Consider the following 19,573-nt stretch of genomic DNA (forward strand, 5'->3'; position numbering starts at 1 on the left):
GTCGATCGCTGGAGTTTCACAGCAACACGCCTGGCAGAGGGCGCTGTGAACGTGAACCCCGCCACCCGGGGGACCTGACCTTTGGGCGTCTGTGACCGCTGTGATCGCTGTGACCTCTTCGGCCTCCCAACTGCCTTGGAACTTGGCAAATCCCGGGACTGGGTGCATGGAAGGATCGACCCCTGCCTAAGTCCTGCATCTCCTATGTAATAGCCTGTTGAAAAATTGAGCCTTCATTCAATGGCTCCCCCCGCGGAGTGCGGAGTGCGGACTCGTGCGGCTTCCATCATGAATAATCTAGCCGGCATTCGGGCTCTTGCAAGCCTCCGGGCTGCGGGGCGTGCGGCCCTGATGAGCGGGCGGACCACGGGGCGTCATTGTAGCAATTTCCTATTTGGGCAATTAGTTTCGAGCACCTTTTTTCGCTGCTCTGTGCTTCAGAATCCGATGAGGCGGTTCAGATAACTCCAGTAATAAGAGGATTTAGCGACCTCGTTCTGAGGCGCAGGGTCAGCAAAAACGTCACTGCTAATTAGCCCCTAAACGATCTCGAAGGATCAGTGGACTGCACTGGCCCTCGGAAGATCTGCCAAGTCAATCAGGTAGTCCCCTACTCCTCACTCCCTGCAGCGCGTTCCATGATTGACACCATCCCTACCAACCCATGTCCTCGGACTCGCATTCTTCGCATCGCTCGTTCCGTCCATCTCGAAAACTCCAACCAAACCCCCCGGGCCCCCCAGAGCGCCCCCTCTCCCACGATGGCGCCAGCCCGGCAAGCCACCAGAACCCGGCGCCCACCGACAAGGCCTGCAGCCTGCAACCGACCCCAGACGCTGCCTATCGCCATGTTGACCGGGTGGGGTCGCACTGCTGTCACGGGAAGCTGTGGGGCCGGGTACGGCACCGCTGGCTTCCATTGCAGCAAGGAAGTTGGGTCCGGCGGTTCTTTTCTTCTTTCACCGCCGAGCGACCGAAACCGAAGCGAGGCGGGAGCGAACGAAAGCGAAAAATTTAGTTGAGTCGCCGTCAAACGTGAACCACTTGTGGGGAGAGAGCGTCAACCCGCATCCGGCCAAAAAAGCAAGCACGGGGTCAATGCCCATTTCGTCGTCGTGTGGCATTCATTCACAATTGCATCACGCCGAATTGCATCACGCCGAACAGAGAACGTTGTACAGTGCACTACCACACTCGTCGGGTGCCGGTCGTCGTACAGGTAGAGTTGCAGCGCGTAGCTCCCCTGTCAAGCCCCCATCCAATTGATTCCAAACGGTGGCGTACGGATTTGGCGACATCACCTCCGTGGTATTACTCCGTCCTTCGTACGGTTCGCCGTATTCCGTATTCCGTATCCAGTGCCTGGCCTCTGCACTCCCCTAACCCTAGGTTGAAACAGGCAACGACCGCCTGGGCGGTGCATCGAGAGATTGTTCGTCCCTCTGGGCGAGGGGGCTTAGACGTGGACAAGACCACGTAATAAGGCACAAACAGGGCCTTAGCAGAATTACCACATACTACGCAGTAGTGAATGCGAGCATTGACGCTTGGCGAAAGCGCAACCGAAACCGTGCGAGCGAAAAAGGGAAAATATACGGCCAAGAAAGCATGATTGGACCAGGGGCCTGTATAAGGCTTGGCGTATCCAATACGATTGGGCCCCCACAACATCCAATCTGAGTCCGAGCTATACGAATTCCTCCTCGTCCAACCTTATTGACCTCCCCGCAAGGAAGGACAACAAGGCTTCGACAAGAGCCAAGGACGCACACAGCCTGGGCGACGCAAGCTTCCCCCCATGGCCTGACCTGCTCGAGATCCCCTCGCCACACCCCTCGATGGACAAAATTAATCCATCAACCGATACACAGACACCAACATGGCCATCGACCATGGTAGGGAGCCAGCGAGTTGGCCAAACTGGGCAGTGCTGTGCGTATTCCTCGGATTCTCACGGGATACGCGTATCTCGGTTTTTCATTGTGTTCCCTCTCCTCCTCAGACAGACCCAGTGTTCCCACCGAGCGCTACTGACCAGTCCCCTGAGAAATTACATTGCGACCAGCTGGCGAGAGGAGGCGCAGGCAGACTTGGCTACCCCTCAAACCCGCGGGTTCATCAACCCTGAACACATCCCGCCCCGTCGGCGCATCCTCCGTACGGGTTCCGGAGTTGAAACCACTCGGGCGAACTCTTGGGTCCGATACTGCCATGGCGGCGCTTGCTTGTTTCTGCTGCCTAGGCTGGTTGCGCGGCCTCGCATGGCGGGGGGCGCCAAAGCAAGTGCCTGTTGAAGCCACAACACCTAAAAACGCCAGACGCGTAGCCGGAATCTCCAGATTGATGCCCCAAATAGGCCTGATGCCGTCACATCACTTGTTGTATTATGACACCCCCTGGCACATGGTGCACGTGGCTGTAGAGCCTGCAGTGACAGGGAGTTATCGGGTGCCTTTGAGTGTCCGGATCATATCAATCATTGCACAATATAGCCACAACGCCTTGCCCCCCCACCGTAATTGTACTCATCGGCATCGCCCAACGCCGGTCCCGATCTTGGTTGCCTCCCAAAGCCCTGTCTAAAACATACCACGCCACTTAGTTCTTGATATCCAGCACCTGTGTCAACACACCCTCACTGGCTCTCCACCACCTCGCCCGTTCCTCCAAGTCGTCTGCTGCACCGCCGAGCGCTGCCTCCTTCCTTCGCCTCGCTTCCTTTGCGGCCGTTGTGCTGATCTGCCGCTTGGTCTCGAGGGGTTGCAGCTCAGCCTGGAGCCGATCGGCCTCTTTGCGCTTTCGGGGTGCCTTGGCTTGGAGGGATTCCAGTTCCCGTGCGAGTTCTTGTTGCTCCAGCTTGCGCTTCGTGATGAGGTCGAGTGTCTTCGCGAGGGGCAGGTTGAGGTTGGGGTTTGATCCCACGGGCATTGATTGTGACTCCTTCAACTGTGCAATCCGTTCTTCCAACTTGTCAATCTCTGATGGCAGATCTTGTAGCTTGGTGGTTTCAAGTTGCACTCTCTCGTAGCGCTCGCTCAGCTCCTTGCCCTTCCTTTCCAACTCCAATACCATGTCTGCCACCTCAACCTTCAGCGCTTTGAGTTCCGACTTGGCAGCCGCATTCTCCTTTTCGAGATCCAGGTTCTCCTGCATCGTCACGATCAACGGCGGATCGCCCACAATCGCGCGGATGAACTTTTCTTTCGTGACCTGCTCCACGTAGGAGAATCGTAACTTGGCGAAGAGCTCCTTGTAGTGAGCCAGATCGGCCTCTAGGCCGGCCGGCGTTGGCGCATCGAGGGAGGCATTCGATGCGTCTGAGGTTCTTTGGCGCGCATCGTTTGATGATGCGCTCAGTATGGGTTCGCTAAGTCTGATGATGGAGATCTCGTGCGTTGACTGAAGCTGCTCCAAGGTCCCGAGAGCCTTGTCGATCTTGTTCCGGTTCATGGTGTCGCGTAGGTTTGACCGTCTTCCTTGGTATCTTAGTTCCTAATGTTTGACTGCAAGAAGTGATGTCCAATTCGTTTGCCTGTATTTTGCCGTTTGGCGCAAGTTGTTGACGAAGACGATGGCGATGATACGTGACTATGTTTACATTCAACCCGATTTGGGCTAGTGCGGGACACTTGCTTATCTAAGGCGGTCAAAGGCGGCAGATTGCATTGACGTGTAGCTCCGTCTCCGCTGCTCATCGGCCCTCAACCTCACTTTGAACCAATTTTGGCGCATCGCATATATCCTACACAACGTGGAGGAACGTGCGACTTTGGATAGTCGCAAAGGAATCGCAATGGGAAACGATGATATTTTGACTGACGACTATGTCGCCGGCCTTCTCTCCCAGGAGGCTAATGACTGCTCGCTGAAGTACTCAACGATGGGCATGGATGCATTTCGCACCGACAAGAAGTAATGGATCCCCCGACATGGATATGTGGCGAGTCTGTTGCTGACGGCGCTTCAGACCGGCGAACATGCTTAAACCGAACACGCGATTCTTGCGACACATCATCAAGGACACCGATACACACAACAAGGCGCTGCTTGCCAAGGAAGCCGCTGAGTCACGGGCGCGCCTGAAGGATCTCGAACGTACGGAAGAACTCAAACGACGAAAGACGAATCCGAATTCCCGGGATATCAGGAAGCGGCAGATGGGCGACATCCATGCCATTCTTGGGGGTAAGAAACGCCGGCCAACGGGTGACCAGGAGGCGCCATCTTCGAGCCGGAACTCAAAGAGCCGCGAAACCTCTCGACGGTCTGACAAAGATCAGGATCTCTTCAAAGATCGGCGCGAAGAACGCAAGCACCGCGGACGGCTGTCACGGAGTGAAGGCCGACACAGTAAGAGTGACAGCAGATCACACCGAGAAGAGCGGAGGAAGAGATCACGAAGTAGGGACTCTGGATCTGAAGAGGACAGGTCACGTCATAGTCGCAAACGGAGGGATAGGTCTAGGTCTCCTGAACGCCGACGACGGTCACGTTCACCAAGAGAGCGCAAGGACTCACATCGACATCGTTCACCGCTACACGACACGAAAGGGAAATCAAAGCAAACGGAGGAACAGGAAGCCGATGATTCAGACATGGATGACCTGATAGGGCCGGCACCGCCCCCAAAGTACCGCGGTCGGGGGGCCGTTGGAGGGTCTTCGGGCATCGATCGACGCTTCTCAGATACCTATGATCCCAAAACCGATGTCCAAATGGATGACGATGCTTTCGAGGCATTTCGAGACCGCCAGAAGCTCAAGCAAAACCAGGAACAACGCATGAGAGCAGCAGGGTTTGCCGACGACCAGGTCCAGCGAGCGACATCGACGGACGAGAAGTTGGCAGATAGTGTGCAATGGTCCAAAGCCGGCGAGAAAAGAGAATGGGATCGTGGGAAAGGGGTAGGCAGTGACGGCGTGGTGGCTTCTGACGAGGAGCTATAGTGTAGGGGAGGGGCTGGGATTTTGGACATGGCAGGGCGTTGGCGTTGGACGTTCGACAATTGGTTATGGATGTATATCATTGGGTGGCGACACCTGCATTTAGAAGTTAGTTGCACGCATTCACGAGCTTTTCAGGAAGGGGACGGACAAATGGCGTATTGAATAGAACTTTTGGAACTTTGGTTGGATACAATTCTGAGTGTCCACATCCATCCTTCGTAAGCAAGGCACACCCAGTTTGCGACGCGTCGTATGCGCTGACCCTCTCCTTGTTGTCGCTACTTCACAGCTGGTAACACCCTGAAGCTAGCAACAATGGAAGAACCGAAGAATAGCATGTGTGTCCTGTACACGCAAAAGACAACAACTCAAAATACATCATCCGTATCTCGCTTTGCACTACATCCTCGTTTTCGTCAAACTTCCTCGATGACTCATGAGGCCAGCGACGATCCCGATAATGCACATAGCATTCTGCTATGTCCCTGTAATACCGCAGTCCGACGATTGTCTACCAAGGCAGATGATATCGTCGCTAATCCGTACAATCGCAGCAGCATGAAAGATGCCATCGAGTCGGCCTCGAAGCCCGCCGACCCCATACGGGAGGCTGATGCGGAAGAGGTCCAAGATGCAGACCTGGATCTTGACAGAAGACGCCACCCTCAAACAGTTGCTGCTAAAGGACGCCGAATTTTTTCAAGTCATTATCGACGAGGGTTAATACGCGAAGAACCCACGATCTCTGCATCAGCTAAAGTGCATCAGCTAAAGATCGCATACACCTATTATGGCAACACTCGAAGGCTTTATGTTACAAAGTGAATTATACAGCTGATGGCCGAAGTCGGACTGCTAGTTTTGTCTCGTATGAACTGCGTAAGATCATGAGCATGGATACTATTGAGGTAGAAACCTAAGCTTCTGTCAATATGCTTGGGTAGTATTGCAGCAAGAGGACGCTTACAATTTCGAGTACCAGAGATAAGATCTCCCTGACCATCCTTTCCTGGGGGCTCTAATAGTAGAGGCTAGATTCTCATGTTTCCAACAAGGATACTAGTACCGTGTTCCAACTGGCTGTCTTGCCCAAAATTGCTGGGCTTGACTCTTAGATGCAGTATTTGCGATATTAGAAAGCCGATACATAATCACGCTACCCGAAACTGCCCATATGGGAAAGATGCGCCAGTTTCGACAAAGCAGCGGCGAATGATGCGTAAAATCAGGCGCAGTTGCGCCAAGGTCCTCGAGCGTCAGAGGAAAACAACGAGGAAGAAGGCGGCGACGATATGGATGAAGGAGAGACCTAGACCATACAAAGTCAATCAGTGGGCGTGCACGTGAATGTACTTGTTTGCTTGAAGAGAATGAGACTCCGGGCTTCAAGAATATGTGCATCATAATCGAAAAGCCTTGAATCAAGGTGATATTCAACCAAAAGGGGTGACCGGTTCGATGGGAAGTAGCAGCAGAAACTGATACATGAACATAGTGCGATTATTTCCCAGAATTGAAAACCAGCCTGCAATACTCCATGAACTTGAGAACTCTAGCCAGTGAATTGGCCCCGATAGATGCAGATAGCTGCACCGTCGATCTCTTCCGGCGCATGAACTAGGGGGGCGGTTGTCGATCTTCCTCCACCTAACCGAAAGGCTGGGGAGTCGGCCACAACGGTATTTCAGTCATGGTAACCGGGTAATGCTTCTGCAATAACTACCAAACTTGATGCTCTATTAAATCATCCAAGGCGTTATTGCTGTCGTTACATTAAAAAAATGACAAGGAACGACTTAATGATCGTCTTTCTACAATCAGTGCGTCCCATTGGAATGGGCGAAAGACACACGACTCTAGCCTTCAGACATCAATTCACCTACGTCCTGCTACTGCGATTACACTCTTTTACTACTCGACTTTTGTATTTCTATTATCCTATTTTATAGGCACTTTACTTACTTCACAAGTACTTCATTTATTTCACACATACATTATTATAAACACTGTATTTAGTTTTCTTATTAATTCTTATTTTAAGCTTTGCTCAAAACCATCAGATAGGACAAAATGATAGGGCGGTTTTAAACCACAAGCGCACATACTTTATTTCTTTTATTATTCTCCATATTTATATGTACTAATTGCCCTCATGATCTATCAACATCACCATCTCCTGTTTGTTCACGATCCGGAGAACATTGAATGTTGCTAGATACTGAGGATCCGTGGAAAGGAAACAATGGGAGCCTACCGTCTTGGTTGAGGCGAATGGAGTTAAAGTTTGTGATTGTTCGACTTACTTCACCTCAGGGCATGTCAACTCAAGTGTCTTCAAGAGAATTTGCAGCTCACAGAATGCGGCCATCGTTTGCACGTGGGGTGGAAAATCGGGTTGGAAGTGAATCTACTTCTCCGCTTCCGGGGGCTTGGTAAGACTAGCGACAGGCGGCGGGCCATCGGAATGCAAGGTGAGGTGGCGTAGCGCCTGTCTTGATACGGACTGAGAATTGGACTGCATATGGAACAGATTTCTCAGGAACGGAGGTTCTGGATAGAGGAGTGTTTGCCGAACGATGCCTGAATAGGAGGCCTGTGGGAATGGTTTCGCGATATGTCACAGCTGCATCATACGAGCGCCATCAGTTGGGAGTGGATAGATAAACGGGCGACAGCCAATCCAGGGCCTTTAGCGACAATCATGCTTAAGATCTGCGTCCAGGAAGCGCATGTTTCCTGTATCCAAGAATAGGATCTTTTAATCTCTGCCCCAGCTATCAAGATCAATGCTGGCGCAATATTAACCGAGCATTTGCATAGTGGATATGCTAGAGAGGTATCCGTATACTAAGATTTATGGAAGGGGGAACACGAGGAAACAAGGGTGCTAGAATGGGCAGAGCTATTTTTACGCTAGGACCGAGCTGCTAAAACACAAGACAAGACAGGGGACAAGGTGGATGGCATTCAGGAACCGCCGACGACGCGCAGGGTTCCTCGGGTGTCTTGGGTCAGAAGGTGTAGAAAGGTTCGCATGGAAGCCAAGGCGTGCAGGGTTGAGGGACGAGACAGAGCGGACATTGTTTCCTTCTCGGCATCTGATACATGGAAGTTTTCCTCTAGCGTGATGATCTCACGTGTGAAGCGATAGGCGGTGTTTTTGGTTCATGTGGTCTTGGTCTTGGCGAGATGGAGGCCAGAACGGAACAGGCAGGCCTCGTGAGATGGCCTTGTTGTTTCAGCAGGGTGATAAAACGCCCGAGGGGCTAGGCGCGTCTGTTCACTACGCTTTCGTCGAGTAGATTGTAGATTGAAACGGGACAACTACCAAGGGGAGCTGAGATCGAGTCCAGGCCGAGCGCATTGGAAAGCTGATTGCGGTGCAAGTGACGAGGAGCTTGAGCTATTGCAGATGGTTTGATCGATTTGGTGACGTGATGGGAAGTGGAGCGATGCGCCAACACCATTGCAGCGCCTGATCCGTCAGTGCCGCCACAGCCACAGAACCACAGAACCACAGGCGCTTCAGGCCGATTCCACGAGCACCTTACGTAGCAATTACGGCAGGGCCAGTCCTGATGCAGTGTTGCAGAGTTGCAGTGGCGCTGTGTTTTGGCGCGGGCGTCTCCCCACTGTCCACGACTGCCTACGAAGCCCAGGCCCTGCACTGACTGAACCTGAGACGGCCGGGAAGGGCGGGGGTGGGATTGGTGGTTGAGGGGTCGGGGTCAGTGTTTGGCGGCGGCGGCGGCGGCGACAGCGAGCTGGAGAGCAAATGACGGCCGTATCTAAGCTGGAAGCGCGCTGCTCCCGGCGCTCATAGCAGTCCCAGCGCCGGAGGTCCACCGCGCTTGGCGAACTTGTACGAGGGAACTTGACTTATTGGTTCGCGGTGAAGTGCAGTATCGTATCTTGGTGCTACAGGCCTACAGGCCTAGACCTCTATAGTCTATGCGCTGGGCACGGGCTTTGGGCTTCACTAGCGGTCCCTCCAACTCCACTTGCCCTCTCCGTCCTGTTCGTCACCTTTGTACGTCACACGCACATGCTGCCATGCCACCCTCTTCCGGAAGCTATCACCCTCCTTGCCATACTCGACAATACATACATGGCCGCGTGCATGTGCGCTTCTTGTTTCTGATTCCTCGCACCTCTCCTCTTCTCGCCTTGTCCTCGAACCTGACCTCGCCCGCAGGCATCCTTTCGCAGCGCATGATCGGCGGGATCCTAACGTTGGCGCCGTTATCCTAAGTCGACGCAAGCGGGAGCTGGCACATCACCTCACATCGCACCTCTCCTCATATCTCTCACCTTACCAGCCATCTTCTCCCGCCCTCTCTAATCCTCCTCCTCCTTTCGCCGCGCATCGCCCGCAATCATGCGTCCTCCTCGGATCGCCATCGTCGTCTTCTTCCTCACTGCGTCCGTCTTCCTGCTCTTCCGCGCCTTCACGTCCCCGCCCCGATCCACCGCCGGCGCCGGCACTTCCAGCTCCTCCTCCGCCTACCCCGCCACCTCCAAATCCACCTTCTCAAAATCACAGTTCAAGTCCAAGTCCCAGTCCCCAAAGTCGGTATGGGGCTTCATGTACTACAACACGCCATTCTCTCTGTTCCCTCCCAACGCCGCCATTAGCTTGACCGACGACAACAGCACCTCCTTCGCCGCCCGCCCGGCTGCATTTGGCCCAAAGCTTGTCTTGAGGGGTCTCAGCGGCCAGCTGTGGGTGGGCAGCGGCTTTGCCGAGGATACTTTGGCTTCAAGCGGGGAGCTGGGCTGCAGCGACCTGCCAGGCTGGGGCCAAGGCGCCGGCAATGCGAAGTTGAATAAGGCTCTCCGTGAGCCTGTCTCGCGGACAACTGCCCCCAAATTTGGCGCTCCTGCTCATACCAAGAGACGCGATGATGACGTCCTCGATCGCAACCCCAAGAATGGTCCGACGCGGCAGCCCAACACCCTGGCCGCCGATGTCCCGAATATTCATCACTACGAAGAGATCGAGGGCAAGATTGTTCTGCTGATGCGCGGTGGATGCGGCTTTCTCGACAAGGTCATGTGGGCACAGCGCAGAGGCGCCATCGGGGTCATTGTGGGCGATAACCAGAAGGGTGGTCCCCTAATCCAAATGTTTGCTCATGGTCCAGAAGTCGATAACGTTACCATCCCTTCAGTTTTTACTGCTCGGACGACGGCCCAGCTTCTTTCGTCGCTGACACAACCTGGAAGCTTTATCGAGGAGACGCTGGATGACCAAGGAAACCCCGTTCTCAGGGTCCAGCGAGGACCGAGGTCCAAGCAATCCAAGAAGGACCAGCAGAGGAAGCGATTGCGGTCAAGGACCCCGGGTTTTCTCAGCATGAAACGATCCGAGGTTATCAGCCGACTCTCGAAATTTTTATCGTGGCCACAAACCACCGACTCAACCACTGCTAAGAATGCTCGCAGTCCGTTCTCGAGCGAGACTGGCTCCGAGAACGGTCCTACTGACCCCCAGGATGAAGACACCTTCCTTGCCAAGATGTTTGGTACTACTGAGGATACAACTGAGGAAGGATACTATCCGACCACCAAGGATGCTGGTTTTCCCAATGAACCCGATGTCCCTCGCGAGGGGCTGTGGGTGACCATCACCCCAACCAGCAACGCAAGCCCATTTTTCGATACCCTGCTGGTTCTCGTCATCAGCCCTCTGGTAACCCTGACCGTTGTTTACGCCATGCTCATCCTCCGTGCCAGGATCCGCCGGAGGAGATGGAGGGCACCCAAGTCTGTCGTCGAGCGACTTCCAGTTCGCACTTATCACACCGTCGCGAGATCGCCAAGTCTCACGCCAAGAACCGCTTCGCCGACGAGTACTTCTCCCACCACGCCCCTGCTACAAGACTGTCCTCCGCGCCCACGTCCTCGCTCAAGGGCAGCTGAGGGGCCCGCAGACGAGACTCTGCTGGCGCCTAGCGCTGCGATTCCTACTCCTCCTTCAGCATCCCGTAATCCGCCCAAAACCGAGAAGGGTGCTGGAGGTTTCTCAGCCGAATGGAAAAAGTACATGGGGCGACAGGTCGAGTGCGTGGTGTGTCTGGAGGAGTATGTCGATGGCGAGAGCCAAGTGATGAGCCTGCCGTGCGGTCACGAGTTCCACGCTGATTGCATGTGAGTATATTTGCCGTTCCCTCCAGCTGTCTTGTGACTAATTTTTTCCAGTACTCCTTGGTTGACCACCCGCCGACGGACATGTCCCATCTGTAAGGGTGATGTCGTCCGATCGCTCGCCCATGCCTCGTCTTCCGATCCTCACTATGAGCCGTACCGTGACGATAGCGACGATGACGAGCCCATTGCCGAAGCCTCCGGATCCCGCTCTGCCGATCATGAGTCCGACCTCGAACAGGGTCTCCTCTCACCCGAGCCGCGACCTTCCAGGGGATGGACGCGACCCGAAGGTTGGCTTAGCGTGTTCTCCAGCGGCTTTGGTAATAGCGCCCGATCTCAGTCCCCCGAAGACCGCAGTCGATAAGACCTAGAGATTCAATATCGCCCGAACATTTCCATTGACGAATCATCGGGCGTACTGAACATGTGGCGATTGTTGATTAATTTTGCATTCTTATTATTTATGGCGCATCATGGTGGGTAGCGGACTTCAACATAGCATGTGGACATCGTTTCAGGCCACAACAGCACTCTTTACAGGTTGGATTTCTTTTACGTTATTGGGATTGTTCCGTTGGTATCACCACCACGGTATTGATGGAGAACTCGCGTGTAGACCATTGGCAGGGGTGTAAGGCGCAATGGGAGACCATGTGCATCGGCGCTTGGATAGTAGGTTTTATATACCCTCGTGGCTAGCCGCTATGATCGCGGCGGCCGGTCTTGAATATAAATGCGTAACAGTTTACTCTCACGACTCCCACATATGTAGTTATGTTGATATTAAACCAGGACGAGGATTCACGCTTAGCCAAGGTCATGTGTGAACTCCAGAAGCATTCCATTCTATTTATCCCAAGCCGTACGATTTTCGATATTTTGCTAAATTCCAACTCCAGTTGACTACTTGATTTAGATGTATCCCTTGAGGACAGCGGCCTCGGCGTTCAATATCGAGGAACCAGCAGCGCCGATGACGGCTACGGATAGTTAGCGCATGTATAGTTCTGAAATGGGGCAAGGAGGACTCACTGTTGTGGCTGAGGGCAACAAACTTGAGGTCGAAGATGCCACTCTCGTCCTCGCGCACGCGGCCGACGCTGACGGTGTAGCCACGGCTCAGCTCGCGGTCCAGACGGGGCTGGGGGCGGTCGGGCTCGTCGAAGACCTTGATCGCCGGGGTGGGGGCGGACGGGCAGCCGAGCGCCAGAGCCTCGGGCTCGTAGTTGCGGAGGGCCTCCTTGACCTGCTCGGCCGAGGGGGCGGGCTGGCGCTCGAACTTGAGGCTGACGCAGGCGGTGTGGCCGTCCATGACGGGGACGCGGTTGCACGAGGCGGACACGCGGAGGCCGTCCTGCTCGATAAAGGCCGTCTTGGCGTCGTCGATGCGGCCGAGGATCTTGCGGGCCTCGGTCTCGAGCTTGTCCTCCTCGCCCTGGATGTAGGGCACGACGTTGTCGATGATGTCCATGCTGGACACGCCGGGGTAGCCAGCGCCGGAGACGGCCTGCATGGTGACGATGCTGACGGTGGAGATGGGGCCGAAGGCGGCCTGCAGGGCGGCGAAGGGGATGACGAGTCCAATGACGGCGCAGTTGGAGTTGCAGACCAAGAAGCCCTTGGTCATGCCGCGCTGGGCGCGCTGGTGAGGGATGAGGTCGAGGTGGGAGAGGTTGACTGTGGGGACGACGAGGGGCACGAGGGGGTCGCGGCGGTAGTTCTTGGCGTTAGAGAAGACGGGGATTTCGGCCTTGGTGAATTCGAGCTCTGTAGGCGTTGAGTAGTGAGCATATATTCGTCCTTTGCATGCTATCCCCTATCGAGGGCAGAGTTGAGGGAGACGGGGAAGGGCCATACCGATCTCGCCAGCGACGTCAGAGTCGAGACCGCTGAAGACAACATCGCAATCCTTGAACTCCTCAGCCTTGCACTCTCTCACGATCATCTCGGCGACGTCGCCCATGGGCGCGGCCTGCTTCCACCGCACGGCATCCTTGTACTTCTTGCCGGCGGAGCGCGACGAGGCGCCGATGGCGTGGAGCTTCAGGAAGGGGTGCTGGGCGAGGAGGAGGATGAAGCGCTGGCCGACGGAGCCGGTGCATCCGAGGACGCCTAGACGCGGCGAGTGTTAGCTATTCTGCGATGCGATTATGAGGGAGCTGCGGCGCGTGCGACGAGGGGATTGCCATCGTGGATGGAGGGGTAAAACAGGCCATGTGCTGCGGGAGAGGGGCGCATACCGACTGTCTTGGTGGTGAATTCGGGAGCCATGGTGTCGACGTGGTTTCCGGTAGTGTCAATTGCGTCAGGGTAGGGACACAGAATCAATATTATATGCGGTAAAAGGTCAGGAGATGGTGGAATGATGGGATGGGAAATTTTGGTGTTGAGTGAATGAGTCGACGGAAGAAGGACCCCGCCATCCACGCAAAATAGCCCCCGCCATCGGAGGGTATCGGCGTCGGAGGCGGACCCACATGGCCGGGTAATAATAGCACGCCGATTGCAAACGCTTCACGCTCAAGCTCAAGGTGGATTCCAAGTTCAATGATAAATTCGGAAGTCCAATGCAAAGTAAAAACATCTAGCCGAAAAATCCGCAGTTACATGATATCCAATGCAATGCTGAAATAGTCCCTCGGCCGTAGCCCGAGCCCCGGTCCTGTCTGCCGAACCGGCCATTACGCGATTCTCGCGGAAGCCCTCCCGCACAAAACACACATGCCCAAACGCCTATCCATGCAGCATCTCCCAGTTCTCCGAACCGCGCCACATCTCGTGGTCCCCCGCCTGCCTGTATGAGTCCTCTCTTACGCCAATTAAATGACCGCGCTGGTTCGGTCGTTGCTCGAGTACAGTCGGAACTGGATGAAGATGACGCAGTCCTCGAGAATGGTTCCCAGGGATCCCAGAAGCCAGGGGAGCGTCTTCAGCAGGTAGTTCTTGTCCTGCGAATAGGCGACGAGGCTCGCGCCATACGTCAGGTTGCCGGTCATAGAGAGCATGAAGAAAAGAAGCGCGAGACCTTCACACGACTGCTCTTGGTAGTTCTTGATGATCTGAGGGATTCGGGCGCTGTGATTTGTTAGTCAAGTCTTACATGTCCGAGCTAGACACACATACCATAGGTAGCAAACGGCGCTGAAGTATCCGAGGGTAATGCCAATGATCTCGGTCGTGCTCTCGGTGCTCGCGGTAGGGCTAGGAGCGCTGGGCTCAGCGTTGTCCCAGGCGCCGGCCTTGTACGAAACGAACCAGCCAACAAAGCCGACGAGGTAGACGGCGAGCAGGCTCAGCGCGTTGTGGATCCAGGGGTGGCTGTCCGGGGTCTCGTCCTCGCCGGTCACAATCTTTCTCAATGGCTCCATGGACGTCTCGGTGTGAGTCGCGTGACGGCGCTGGGATCCGGGGAGGCCAAAAGACGAGGTCCGTCGCCTCGCGAGCAGAGGAGACTCCTCAGAGGCGTCGACGGACTGTTCATTGTGCTCTCGGGCTCGGCGTGCGCTGACGGTGCGGTAGTAGATGGTCTGGGAGATGAGGATCATGTCGGCAATGCAGAAATAACTGGCCAATGCGACTGCAGTCGGGGCGAGGCGGGTGAATAATGCTCCTAGGGTGTTTCGTTAGCATTCATGGCAGCGGGTGATGGCGTGCGCCACCAAAGTGAAATTTTTCTAATCAAGGGAGACGCCCGACGATCCAGCTCGGCTGAATTTGGATGCCGACGAAATTTGAGTGTGCAGAATTTCTAGCGTCATGCAGGGAACGAAAACGCGAAGTGGTACGAACCGATGAGGTTTGACATGTCTCCGATAAGCCAGACGATGAGAAAGGCCATGCTGAGGCCATCGGCACTCTGCGCCTTGTAGTTGGCGGCCAACTGGGGGAGCTGCGACGGCGGTCAGTCAGGGCTCAGGCTTCGGGGAGCCGCAGCGGGCGCGATATGCGCGCGGGAGAAACGCACGAGGAGGCAGATCCAAGCAGTCAAGCTGATGCTGCCAAAGATGCCCGATAAGGCCTCTGTGATCGGGAGGTGCTGCGCCGCAGCGGCGAGGACATTGGTGGTCAGAAGCTGCATTGTGACTCGGCGCGGTGGTGTTCAGCCCGGGTTCCAAGATTAGGGATTGAGCAGAGATGGCCGGGGGACCAGTGACCGGGAGATGTGAGGGAGGGAGAGAGGGGGGAGAGGGGAGGAGGACGAGCAGGACGAGAGCACAAGAGAAGCTCACGCGACCGGGTTTGGAGGTGGTGGTTCAAAGGGAGGGAGAAGAGTCAGGTCACACATTGAGCCGCCATAGACTCACTTATCCCGACAACGGGGGGGGCCGTCTGATAAGACCCCTCTGTGGTGGACACGGCCGGTGGCTCTACCGACCCTTGCTGGTGGCTCCCAGCGAGCTATCGGGCCCATCAGTGCGTTATCAGTGGCTCCCATCATCGCGAAGCGGGTTATCGCGCGGTCGCAAAGCGGGTATCAGTGGCGACGGGCTGCTCGCAGTTTGCAACTGAGCTGCCCGTATTGGCCATTGGCTGGTCACCCTTATCGGCGAGGGCGCTGCAACTGTGCGTCACAGGGCTGCGGGGCCAGATCTTGTGAGCTAAAAACCGGGGCTTAGAGGTTCCTATTACCTATTAGAGGGGGGGGGGGGGGGACCCTTTGAACTGTGTCAGCGCGAGTACAGTAGATCCCATGCCACCCGCGCACGGGATGCACTGCAACTGCATAATCCGTGGCTGGGCTGCGACGTAGTTACATCATACATGGCGTGTAGGGTAGGTCCTCTGATAATCTACAATCTCACTGTATTTATATCGCTGTGATAAGGAGGTCGCACGGTGGGAAGAGGTTTAGCTTTCGTCTACTCCCAATTGAGATTCCTGTCTGCCTTTCCTTTCTTGGTGTGGAGCGTTGCTCTGCGTTCGTATTAAAGCTGCATTCCCTTTTCGCCACCTCATGCGACCTAGGATTGCGGAGCTGAGCTGAGCTCTTTGTCTTCCCAGTTGGGCCAGCGCATTTCTCCATGCAGCGATCAGCCAGCCGCAGCCTGCCCGACGACTCACCCTAGACACAGGCAGACTCACAAGACCAGTCAGAGTCGCAGGCCAGCTTTACGTGGGGCAAACGATTCGCTGCGGTGCGCCCAGGCCGCTTTGTCCAGGCCCCAATGCCAATGGTTTCATAGACCCCTGGTTCCTCCAGCAACTTGTATTGGCTTGGTCGCCGCCACAGGCCAACCAGGTGTGCTAAACACAGGGCTATTGGAATCTAGGCTCACTTTCGCAGCCTTGCAGCGCTTCGGATGGACGCGTAGCCTACGTAGTAGTTCCCAGGTTCTAGGTTTCGCTGAGTTGGCAGAGTGTATATATACGCTCCCCAGCAGCTTCGAGCTCCGCCCTTTGCTCGTCCTGATCTCACCCACGCACGAGGTCATTAGGGAGCACCCATTCCCTCACATTCCATCCTTCCATCACCAATTCCATCCGACCATGAAGCTTCTCTCCACCACCGCGTTGGCCATCGGCGCCATCGGCCTTCCCGGAGCCGCCGCCTGGGGCAGTATGTAGAACCCCCCGACCTCGGAGCTTGGAGCTCGGAGCTTGTCCCGAGTGCTACGGATTAAATTGAATGCTGATGACGTCGCGCAGGTCTCGGACACATGACGACGGCGTACCTCGCCAGTCGCATCGTCTCCAACACCACCGAGGCCTTCTTCCAGGAGCTGCTCGGGAGCGACGCCCCCGACTACCTCGCGACCGTCGCGCCCTGGGCCGACTCTATCCGCTACACCGACTGGGGTCGCTTCTCGAAGAACTTCCACTTCATCGACGCCCACGATGCGCCCCCGACCGACTGCAGCGTCGAGTATGAGCGCGACTGCAAGGATGGCGGCTGCGTCATCAACGCGCTCGCCAACTACACCAAGCAGTCGCTAGACTCGGAGCTGCCCACGTGGCAGCGCGAGCAGGCCGCCAAGTTCGTTGTCCACTTCATCGGTGACATGCACCAGCCGCTGCACAACGAGAACACCGCTCTCGGCGGCAACCGTATCTTCGTGCACTTCGACGGCCACCGGTTCAACCTGCATCATGTGTGGGACAGCTCTATCATGGAGAAGTTCCTCGGGGGCTTGCACGGCGAGCCCATGGCCATCGCCGAGAGGTGGTCCGATGAGCTTGCCACTGCCATTAGCGAGGGCAAGTTTGCGGCTGAGAAGGATTCATGGTTGAAGGACGTGGATTTGGATGATGCTATCAACACTGCTCTTGCGTGGTCAAGAGAGACTAACGCCCTTGTGTGCAAGTATGGTAAGTTGATGCCGAACGGTCCGAACGGCCCATCAAAATGGATTGTGAGACTGACCAAACGGCTGTAGTGCTTCCCGAAGGTGCGCATGCCATCGAGGGCAAGGAGCTTGGAGGCGAGTACTATGAGAATGCCGGTCCCGTGATTGAGAAGCAGATTGCCCGTGCAGGGTATAGAATGGCCGCTTGGTTGGACCGCATCGTCGACGCCTACCAAGCCGAGAACACGATTTCCGAAGAGTTGTAAGAGATAGCCGAAGGGGCATAAACGCCAGAGACGGTCGTGTTTGGACATGAGACCCGCTGCAAGTATTTGGCATGTCTGGATTGGGAATCAAACAGTTTGGAGTAGCAGAGTCCGGGTTCGCATCGTCTCAGCCCTAGTGTCAATCAAAGAGAGAGGGGCGGCAAAGCAAAGTCGTGATGACATCGACAATGCGCCGTATTGGCCCAAGCACCGCAATAAACGGCATCTTGTGCAAGAGTGGCGCCCGCACCAGTTCCAGAAAATCCATGCCACCGCGTTGCTGCGACAATCCATTAAAGTGGATGAGATGGGATGAAAGGTGACAAGCTTCTCACTAAGACGGGACCTGACACGAGCCGTGGACCTGAGTCTTGGATTGTCGCAGCTCCAGAGATCGAGGTTGGAACTATTGTTCTGGCAGGAGGAAACCGAGTTTCGTAGGGCATGGAAACCCCCCAAGTCCCCAGGATCGGCGGTGTTTCGAAAAATTTGGCCATGTGTCATCCAAGTCGGAAGTTGGACGTCGCGGGGTTACATCGCAGCCCAGCGCCGGGTTCCATGTGACTGGAGTTGGGGGGGGTTTTACACCGACACTACAATGCTACCACTCGGTTAGCCAAGCCGAGCGAAATGCCTGGAGTGAAGAGATGGGAAAAATCAGTCAGCAATCCGGATAACCAGGCAACGGGATCGCCAAGTTGCCGAATAATGCAAAATTGAAGGAGTGCGGATGTGTTTGAGCCCGGATTCGCCCTGACCGTGGGCGGACGAACTTGGCGCTGATGGGCCGCCACTTTAGCTATGGCGGAAAAGTCGGCATGTTGACGGCGCTTCGGCACATTTGGGGATCATCCTGGGAGAAGTCAAGATGGATTGAGTTGGTGTCATGCGCTCTGGGCTTTGGGTGGTGATGTCTGCATCTTGTAACAGAGGCTAGGGCGGAGAATGGGTTGAGCCATCATGGAGAGCGTGGAGGGCGGGAGAGTGCAGGCGGCTGCGAAAACAACGGCCTGAGGCGTGTTGTTGCTATATCCGTCTTATCTATATAGCTACGCATACATTAATTTAATTTAAACCGCCTGTAAGAAAATGGAGACGCTGCGGGAGCACTGCGGGCCTCAGGAAAGGGTCCGAAGGCATCCCAGCGATGGCCTCTCAGCCTCCCTCTCAGCCTCTCGACCGGCACGCCAACCCCGGAAGTGAAATTAGTAAATCGACGATCGGATGCGGCCGGCCGTCCAGCAGGGGCATCAAGGTTAAAGCTGGCCCATGACTCGCACAGTCCCTCCTGCGTAGCACTGTAGCACTCGCCCCGACCCCTTCGCACCTCTTCTCACAGAGCTCTGACACCGCGCTTACTGGCGTCGTCTCGAAGCCGAAACGCCGTGTGCCTGGCATCCCGCGGGCGATGCATCTTGGCGCCCGCCGCTATTGGCTGCGCCGCCGGGTCGCTGCAGGCCCGAGGAGCCCACGGCAACGCGCTGCGACGTCTGGAGCCGCATCTTGTCCCTCTTTTGACGTCGAGCGAGCAGGGCTTCGCTTGCTCTCGCGTGTATCTGGAGGCCCGAGATGCCAAGCCTCGCTGTTAGTGCACTCGCCGTCTCACCCTCCCACGCCCTAACGCCAGCCTCCACCATCATGACATCGCCTGCTAGCCCTCAGACCTCAACACCCCTGGCGCCCCGGTCTGCCCCCAGGTATCGGCTCTGTCTCGCATGCCACCTCTTCAGACGACCCTAGCCTCCTCGTTTCCACGATGCCCAGCCGTGGTGTAGCTCTTCGAGTTTGATCGCTCTCTCTAGCCCTCTCGCCAAGGCGAAAGCGAATCCCCTCTCTCTCTTCGCCGTCGCCACCACCGCCAATGCCGTCTCTGCAACCTCGTGGAGACGCACACACCCTGGAAATGCGACCCTGTATCCGGTCCCTG

At 55.8% G+C, this 19,573-nt stretch overlaps 7 protein-coding genes across 7 annotated transcripts; 4 read left to right on the plus strand and 3 right to left on the minus strand.

The window, feature by feature from the left end:
- The first annotated feature begins 1,606 nt into the window (after positions 1–1,606).
- On the plus strand, positions 1,607–2,446 carry BGZ61DRAFT_186136 (uncharacterized protein). Its single transcript, XM_046237753.1, has one exon. It carries the CDS (start codon positions 1,839–1,841, stop codon positions 2,292–2,294), a length of 456 nt encoding a protein of 151 aa, XP_046107715.1. The 5' UTR covers positions 1,607–1,838; the 3' UTR covers positions 2,295–2,446.
- A 152-nt stretch (positions 2,447–2,598) lies between these two features.
- On the minus strand, positions 2,599–3,450 carry BGZ61DRAFT_346584 (uncharacterized protein; the record flags this gene model as incomplete). Its single annotated transcript, XM_046239893.1, has 1 exon — positions 2,599–3,450. The coding sequence occupies one exon, from the start codon at positions 3,448–3,450 to the stop codon at positions 2,599–2,601; it is 852 nt and encodes a 283-aa protein (XP_046107716.1).
- A 267-nt stretch (positions 3,451–3,717) lies between these two features.
- Positions 3,718–5,136, plus strand: BGZ61DRAFT_446833 (uncharacterized protein). The gene is made up of 2 exons (XM_046245248.1): positions 3,718–3,912; positions 3,968–5,136. Exons 1-2 carry the CDS (start codon positions 3,794–3,796, stop codon positions 4,944–4,946), a joined length of 1,098 nt encoding a protein of 365 aa, XP_046107717.1. The 5' UTR covers positions 3,718–3,793; the 3' UTR covers positions 4,947–5,136.
- Positions 5,137–9,324: 4,188 nt separating this feature from the next.
- BGZ61DRAFT_346841 (uncharacterized protein) lies at positions 9,325–11,460 on the plus strand (the record flags this gene model as incomplete). The annotated part of the gene is made up of 2 exons (XM_046239920.1): positions 9,325–11,096; positions 11,148–11,460. The coding sequence occupies 2 exons, from the start codon at positions 9,325–9,327 to the stop codon at positions 11,458–11,460; spliced, it is 2,085 nt and encodes a 694-aa protein (XP_046107718.1).
- A 324-nt stretch (positions 11,461–11,784) lies between these two features.
- Positions 11,785–13,479, minus strand: BGZ61DRAFT_446836 (uncharacterized protein). Its single transcript, XM_046245249.1, has 4 exons — positions 13,337–13,479; positions 12,954–13,208; positions 12,129–12,863; positions 11,785–12,076 (listed from the first exon to the last, which is right to left on the minus strand). Exons 1-4 carry the CDS (start codon positions 13,365–13,367, stop codon positions 12,009–12,011), a joined length of 1,089 nt encoding a protein of 362 aa, XP_046107719.1. The 5' UTR covers positions 13,368–13,479; the 3' UTR covers positions 11,785–12,008.
- A 153-nt stretch (positions 13,480–13,632) lies between these two features.
- BGZ61DRAFT_446839 (PQ loop repeat-domain-containing protein) lies at positions 13,633–15,434 on the minus strand. The gene is made up of 4 exons (XM_046245250.1): positions 15,061–15,434; positions 14,886–14,985; positions 14,220–14,706; positions 13,633–14,171 (listed from the first exon to the last, which is right to left on the minus strand). Exons 1-4 carry the CDS (start codon positions 15,172–15,174, stop codon positions 13,916–13,918), a joined length of 957 nt encoding a protein of 318 aa, XP_046107720.1. The 5' UTR covers positions 15,175–15,434; the 3' UTR covers positions 13,633–13,915.
- A 1,149-nt stretch (positions 15,435–16,583) lies between these two features.
- Positions 16,584–17,646, plus strand: BGZ61DRAFT_491931 (phospholipase C/P1 nuclease domain-containing protein; the record flags this gene model as incomplete). The annotated part of the gene is made up of 3 exons (XM_046250479.1): positions 16,584–16,653; positions 16,743–17,402; positions 17,471–17,646. The coding sequence occupies 3 exons, from the start codon at positions 16,584–16,586 to the stop codon at positions 17,644–17,646; spliced, it is 906 nt and encodes a 301-aa protein (XP_046107721.1).
- Positions 17,647–19,573: the final 1,927 nt, after the last annotated feature.

The sequence above is a fragment of the Ilyonectria robusta genome (assembly GCF_021365365.1).
Source record: "Ilyonectria robusta strain PMI_751 chromosome Unknown BGZ61scaffold_5, whole genome shotgun sequence".
NCBI classification, from domain to species: domain Eukaryota; kingdom Fungi; phylum Ascomycota; class Sordariomycetes; order Hypocreales; family Nectriaceae; genus Ilyonectria; species Ilyonectria robusta.